The sequence below is a fragment of the Cynara cardunculus genome, unplaced genomic scaffold, assembly GCF_001531365.2.
Source record: "Cynara cardunculus var. scolymus isolate 2C unplaced genomic scaffold, CcrdV1 Un_Scaffold_1959, whole genome shotgun sequence".
NCBI lineage: Eukaryota > Viridiplantae > Streptophyta > Magnoliopsida > Asterales > Asteraceae > Cynara > Cynara cardunculus.
The window spans coordinates 55180-61820 of NW_020200931.1; the positions used below are offsets into that span (position 1 = coordinate 55180).

Here is a 6641-nt window from a genome sequence, read left to right on the forward strand (position 1 = left end):
CACAATGATGCTCAAAACTTTGTAAAAAGTTGCAATGAGTGTAAGAGGAGTGGAAATATCTCTAGAAGAAATGAAATGCCTTTAAACGGAATTCTAGAAATAGAATTATTTGATGTTTGGGGTATAGACTTCATGGGACCTTTTCCTCTGTCCAATAATTGTGCCTACATATTGGTAGTTGTGGACTATGTGCCCAAATGGGTGGGAAGCCATGGCTTGCCATTCCAATGATGCTAAAACAGTTGTGAAGTTTTTACAAAAGCACATATTCACTAGATTTGGTACACCTCGTGCCTTAATTAGTGATGAGGGCACTCACTTCATAAACAACATGTTAGAAGTCCTTGATAAGTATGACATCAAGCATAGGGTAGCAACTGCCTACCATCCTCAGACAAACGGATTAGCTGAATTGTCAAATAGGGAGATAAAAAGGATTTTGGCCAAAGTAGTCAAGCCACATAGAAAGGATTGGGCCTCTAAGTTGGATGATGCATTGTGGGCCTACCGGACTGCTTACAAAACCCCTATTGGTATGTCTCCCTATAAATTGGTCTTTAGAAAAGCTTGTCATTTACCTGTGGAATTAGAGAACAAGGCCTATTGGGCCATTAAGGAACTCAACATGAGTTTAGATGAGGCCGGAAGAAAAAGGACTTTGCAGCTTTGTGAACTGGAAGAACATAGGAATTTCTCCTATGAAAATGCTAAGCTATACAAAGAAAATACCAAGAAATGGCATGATAAAAAGATTCTTCCAAAAGAGTTCATAGATGGCCAAAAAGTCCTGTTGTTCAATTCAAGGTTAAAATTATTCCCAGGAAAGCTGAATTCCCGATGGACCGGACCTTTTGTTATTTCCAAGGTATACCCCTACGGAGTCATTGACCTGATAGATCCGGAGAGGGGTACCACTTTCAAAGTGAATGGACAAAGATTAAAGCCTTTCTTTGAGTCCATGAGTGTTACACAACCTATTGAGGTTATCTTTTTAAAATAATAAGTCTTTTAATTTTATTTTATTTCCTTCTAAAATAATTATCTATTTCTTTCATAAAATGTAATATATTAGGTTTATATTAAAAGGTTTGGATTTTGTTATCGTTGGGCCAGGACTCACTCTCAAACAGCCGGCCCAATCTCTAGACTAAGCAGGCCCAGGCTAAAAGAAATATGATGGCCATTTTGTTTTTGTTTCTTAACAGGCCACGAAAAGGGAGGCCCAAAGTGAGTCCATGTTTAAAAAGGCCGCGAAGATAGAGCCCATCATCGATGTACGCTTGGTACGGCCTGTCAAGACTCCCGCGCAACCGTACCAAGCCAAGTCTGGTAAACCGTCTCTTCATCTCCAAGCTCTCAACTCAGGCGAAGACCTCCATCAATGTACCCTCTAAATCAATACTTTATATTAGGAAACAATCAAAACTTATATGAAATCACATATTAACCAAATGAAATGGACGGTTGAGATTGGATTGTATTGGTTGCACAAATGTCAAGGGTTGTATAATAACCAACCTTTATATATATATATTATGAGAATATAATATAGCATGTCATTCCCATATCAAGACCGAAGCGAGCAGCCTCCTCTTAGGAATCGAAAATTGTATGTGTTCAGCATATAGCTAGTGTTCCTTCTGAGCCAGGATCAAACTCTTCTTTTGACTAGACTATGAATAAAGAGTTAGGAAGAAAAACCAACAAGAAACTTCCCAGTTTTGATGTCCTTATCTGTGATTACATTAAGGTCCTGGTACCAAACTACTACAGCTCAATAGGACCATCATAGCAATTAAATAACCAATAATGATAACAAAGCGTAGCGACTATGCACATGGATAGTTAAACAGATGTTTAGAAGTATCAAACATAAGCCTCTTACATGACACCAGGACGGTAAATTATGCAAGTTCTAAGAGGAGAAGATCCTTACTTCTCAAGCTTTACGTAAACACTTGTGATGGCACGATATAGATCAGAGACCATATTCTCCTTGCCATCCTCCTCAAGTAGTGAACAAGCATCAGTATACATTGCAACGGCCTCATCAGGCTGAGCATCTTCCAGAGCACTGTAGAATAAATCATATTCACACAATCCTTTGAGCTCTTTGAGCAGCAGCTATTGCAACCCAGAATAGGATAGTTATATATGACTTTACACAGAAGAAATTCCTTGAAAAATGATGGTATGGCAACATATTTCAAAGAGAATCTTAATAAACCATAATCACACACTTCATAGTGTTATCACATACTTCAGCATGATACCATGCTAAGGGTCTTAATTGGATATGGCACAACAATTAACAAGGTCCATGATTTATCATCTTGCAAAAGTATATTTTTAGTGTGATCACGGTAATTTGAAGTGCATTATTCGAGGCACCTGTTTCACTTGATATGCGCATTACAAGCTTTGGTGGGAACATTCCCTTCTAAAAGAAATTCAGCAAAACTGCACCTCCTATATTCCCACAATTCCAAATACCACTATATTTGTGGTAAACAAATCCAGGGATATGGTCAAAGCTGCAAAGGCTGTGCAACCCGCTGCAACCCAAGCCACCCGTAACAGAGGATTTGGCAGGTTCCAGTTGTCATATAGAATAAATACACCATTTATTATAAATGGCCTAGGCTGAACCGTATCATATTGTATATATAAATCATGTTTTTAAAACCAACACAGATAGAGCATACCAGAGTGCTCTATACCATGGTTTTGATGAAAGAAATCTCAACATGAATTCAAGTTTAATATATAATGTTCTATCCACAGCTAGCAGGGAAACAAGATGCCTACCGAGCACCTTTTGCAAGTGCATCAGATGCGGGCTGTGACCTCCCACACTCATTGTACAGCTCAGAAGCCCTTCTGTAAAAGTCAGCAACTTCATTCCATATGCTTAATTCTACTGCCAAAGCAGCAGCAGACTCCATATGCTTAGCAGCATCCCATGGTTTAAGTTCTTGTTAAGTCTAAACTATTGTGAATACAAATGATTTCCCAACTGAAAGGCAAGCTTAGTTTGAGCATGAAAGGATATGAAGAGAGCATTTCTTGTCCCTTTGAAGCTTTCTCAAAGGCTACTTTTGCTTTCTCATATTTTTTGGCAAACCTATACGCATTCGCTGCCAGGAATAATGTATATATAATCGTCATTAGATATAACATCCTGTAACATAAGTTGCACAGAGTTATACAGGCTAAGATTAACGTTACAAAATTATTTACCTGCCTGCTCATAATATTGAGTTGCATTCCTCCAGTCGGCAGTCCACCGTGTTAAAGTAAGTTTTGTTCTGGTGTAGATAAGACAAAAAATCAAACCAAGCAATTACAATAGAAAAGGATAATATAACTAAGGGCACTTTTTCTTATCTAGCATACACTAGAAAACAAAGAAAGAGCCTATATTGCAACCAAAAAATCCCCATGCTGCTATTGACCTCTATATGTTATTAAAAACATGCAGTATATAGCACTATCAATCTACACTGTCCTACAAGGGCATTATTAATTCTGTGTGTTCATGAGGAAAGAAGAAGCGAAGCAATGTATGTCTAGCATACAATGTAACATACCTTATCATCTTATCACCTAAAATAAAAACAGCGTTCCCCACAATTCCCAGAAAAGGGTTGTTGAAAAGATAAAATTTAGATCCGTTTCAAAAGGATATTCTTATGATTAACTTTGTTTCCACATTGAATTGCTTTCAACTAAACTTCTATCTGTATCTAGGCACCTCATCTATCATTGTCTCAAGTTTGTTCTAAATGAAGTAGTCCCTGCGTCACGAGGACTACAGTATTCAACTATATATGCAAATAAATGGAACTCTTAACCATCAGCTGATCGAACAAATACCCTTACATTATCTCTACAATTCAAATTAAAGTAAATCTTGTGATCCAAATAGAATAAAACTTTTTTCTGGTCGTATATATGGAAAAACGATGGTGATCGCAAAATTAGGGCCAAAAAAACTTTTATACTTTCAGTTCCAAAATAATGTTCAGTTGGATGGTAATTGTGGCAATAAGGAATTTTTAGAAATATTAAAGGAGTTAGGGTTGTCTTGTTATTAGAAAATGTATTACTTTTTAGACAGTATTTAGTACTAGTAAGTTATTTCTATAAGTTAGTGAAGGTAGTGTATTCTTTATAGGGTTTCTTGTTCATTATGGTCTATATAGAGTTTTTCTTTTTATATATGTTAGATTTATTCATTATTGAAGGATTTGACATGCAGACGGAGTAGGTATTCTTTGTTTAGTTAATCAAATTTTTGTTATGAACCCTTAATGATCCTAGTCTTTATTATATACTATGGACCCTTTGGAACCTAGTTTCTTCTTAAATTTTTCCCCCAAATCTTATCTTTGAGGATCATGTGCCGATGATGCATCAACATAAATAGGTAACTTGACTTCAAAGGATTTGCATGACTGGAAATGTTGACATATTACAGGTAATGATGAGATCTTCAGGACTAGAGCATCCATAAGGCTTTTCCTTCATAAATGCATTATATCAAACAACCAAGATTGAGAGTAACATCATAAAAATGTCACAGACATTGCATCATAACACCCATTGTAAGACTTAGCCATTGCATGGCGTAAGGCTACGGACATGGTCAGTTTATAACTCTATGCCAGTACTAAAATACAAACAGAAAACTGAAATTCTAGGATTAACAAAACTAGATGATTAGAACTTGATCTTGATACTGTTTTGACAGAAATTTTACCTATGTAGGTTGAAATGCATGTAAATTTTAGACCTCCACATTAGATAATGCATGTAAAACTAGATGATTAGAACTTGATCTTCATTACAAAATGTTTATGAGGATTGCTTTATTTTGATACTAGATAATATAACTTTACTACATGTGTAACAAATAAAGGCTAATGTATTTGTGTGTATCAGATAAAGAAACAAGCGGGCAAGGAAAAGGTTGTAAATTAGTGATTTCAAGATTTTACGAAGTTCACGCTATGCTAAATGTATTTTTGGATTAAATAATCTGCTTCTGTTCTGAATATATGTATTTGCGGCAAATATGTATTATATGATTATGATTGTATTTGATAACATACTGGTAAGTTACTCCGGGGTAAGTCGGGACTCGGTGTGACAGACATGAATTCCATATCTCTGCATTTATCACCATGTTGGAAAGAGATTGAAATGAATGCTTACTAACTTCATCCTTTATTATTATATTCCCAATTCAAACATGTGTATTGCTTCTTCATACTTATTTTAATCTCAAGCATAAAAAAGTCTAAATCCATTTTTGTCATTTATATGAAAACTTGATAGGTATGTTCAACACCTGATAAAGGCCACAACAATAGCGTTTCAACCAAGTACTGCAACGTGAAACAATTGAATGGATATGATCACACTTCATGAAGAAACAAGAAGAATTAGGGAGATCTAGGAAACCCGTGAGATGGGTCACTTTCTGTCTATCTTACCATCTTTTGAATCATAAAATAATGAGAATCTCTAATATATTTCCAAGATTGCAATTAATTCAAATAATGCCTAGAAGATGATTAATTGAAAACACATTTCATTTTGAATCCAGAAAGCAGTAATTTCACCACAAAACTCAAAGCGCATAATCCAGTGTTGGAACTGATAGACTGAAACTGATCTCCAACTAAAGAGATGCTTTACAAACTCCAATAACTTAACCTAATCACAGTCTATGATCATTCAAATTGGAGTCCAATCATCATGAAAAACAACGCAAAAACCCTAGTTACTGGAAATGATAGGTTGATTAAAAACTACTAGAATTATTGCGAAGTTCAATAATCAACAACATGATCATGAAATTAGATACTGATAATCAGTAATACGCAGATTATGAAGGATGGAGAAAAACGTAAACTGACAGTTTATCGGCTTTTGCGATCAGCTTTTCGGGATCGGCACCGGCCATGGCTGAGTAGTTCCACCGTAACTGTCTTCAGCAAATCTAAATCTTCAATGCTTGTGAAAATTTTCACACATTAGGAAAAAAAAAACTTATATGCATTGGCCCACACTCCGGTATTAATTAAAACCCGCATTGCCGGTTCGGATCGTTTTTGTCTTCTGAACCGGTTTTTTGAGATGTCATATATCATTTTGCATCAAACTAAATTAACCAATAGTTGTATCAATCATATCAGTTGAATTAGTATACTAGAAAGGTATTCGTGTAATATAATGAGATATATATTGATTTTAATATTTTATTTTATTATTTATCTCAGTTGATGTTATAATATGGTTTTATATGATTTTAAGAAAACCATGATTTATTTATTTTTTTAATAAAATATAAGTTTGAAGATATTATAAAAATTTGACAAAAATATATCCATATTAGTATCAAATTAACTATTTAAAATTCCTCATTTTTTTATGTAATTTTTTAATTCAATTTTTTTATAATTTAATTTAGGTACAATAACATAGTAATTTATATTTGATTTAATAATATAATTTTCTTATAAAAATAATAATTAATTATTTTGTTATAACTCGATAATTATCATAATTATATTTTAGATTTTTTATATTTTAAAATGAGATGTTTATCCTCTATTTGATTATGTTTATCCGCA

General features: G+C 34.3%; 1 protein-coding gene across 1 annotated transcript in view; it reads right to left on the minus strand.

Annotated features, from left to right (window-relative positions):
* The window catches only part of LOC112502813 (gamma-soluble NSF attachment protein), a 26915-nt gene extending 20887 nt beyond the window's left edge, over positions 1–6028 (minus strand). The window contains exons 1-5 of the mRNA XM_025106814.1: positions 5925–6028; positions 3241–3308; positions 3053–3137; positions 2809–2967; positions 1937–2074 (exon numbers count right to left, since the gene is read on the minus strand). Of these exons, the coding sequence (XP_024962582.1) occupies positions 1937–2074; positions 2809–2967; positions 3053–3137; positions 3241–3308; positions 5925–5971 (497 nt within the window). The 5' untranslated portion in view covers positions 5972–6028. The remainder of the gene's footprint in view (positions 1–1936; positions 2075–2808; positions 2968–3052; positions 3138–3240; positions 3309–5924) is intronic.
* Between the last annotated feature and the right edge of the window lie 613 nt (positions 6029–6641).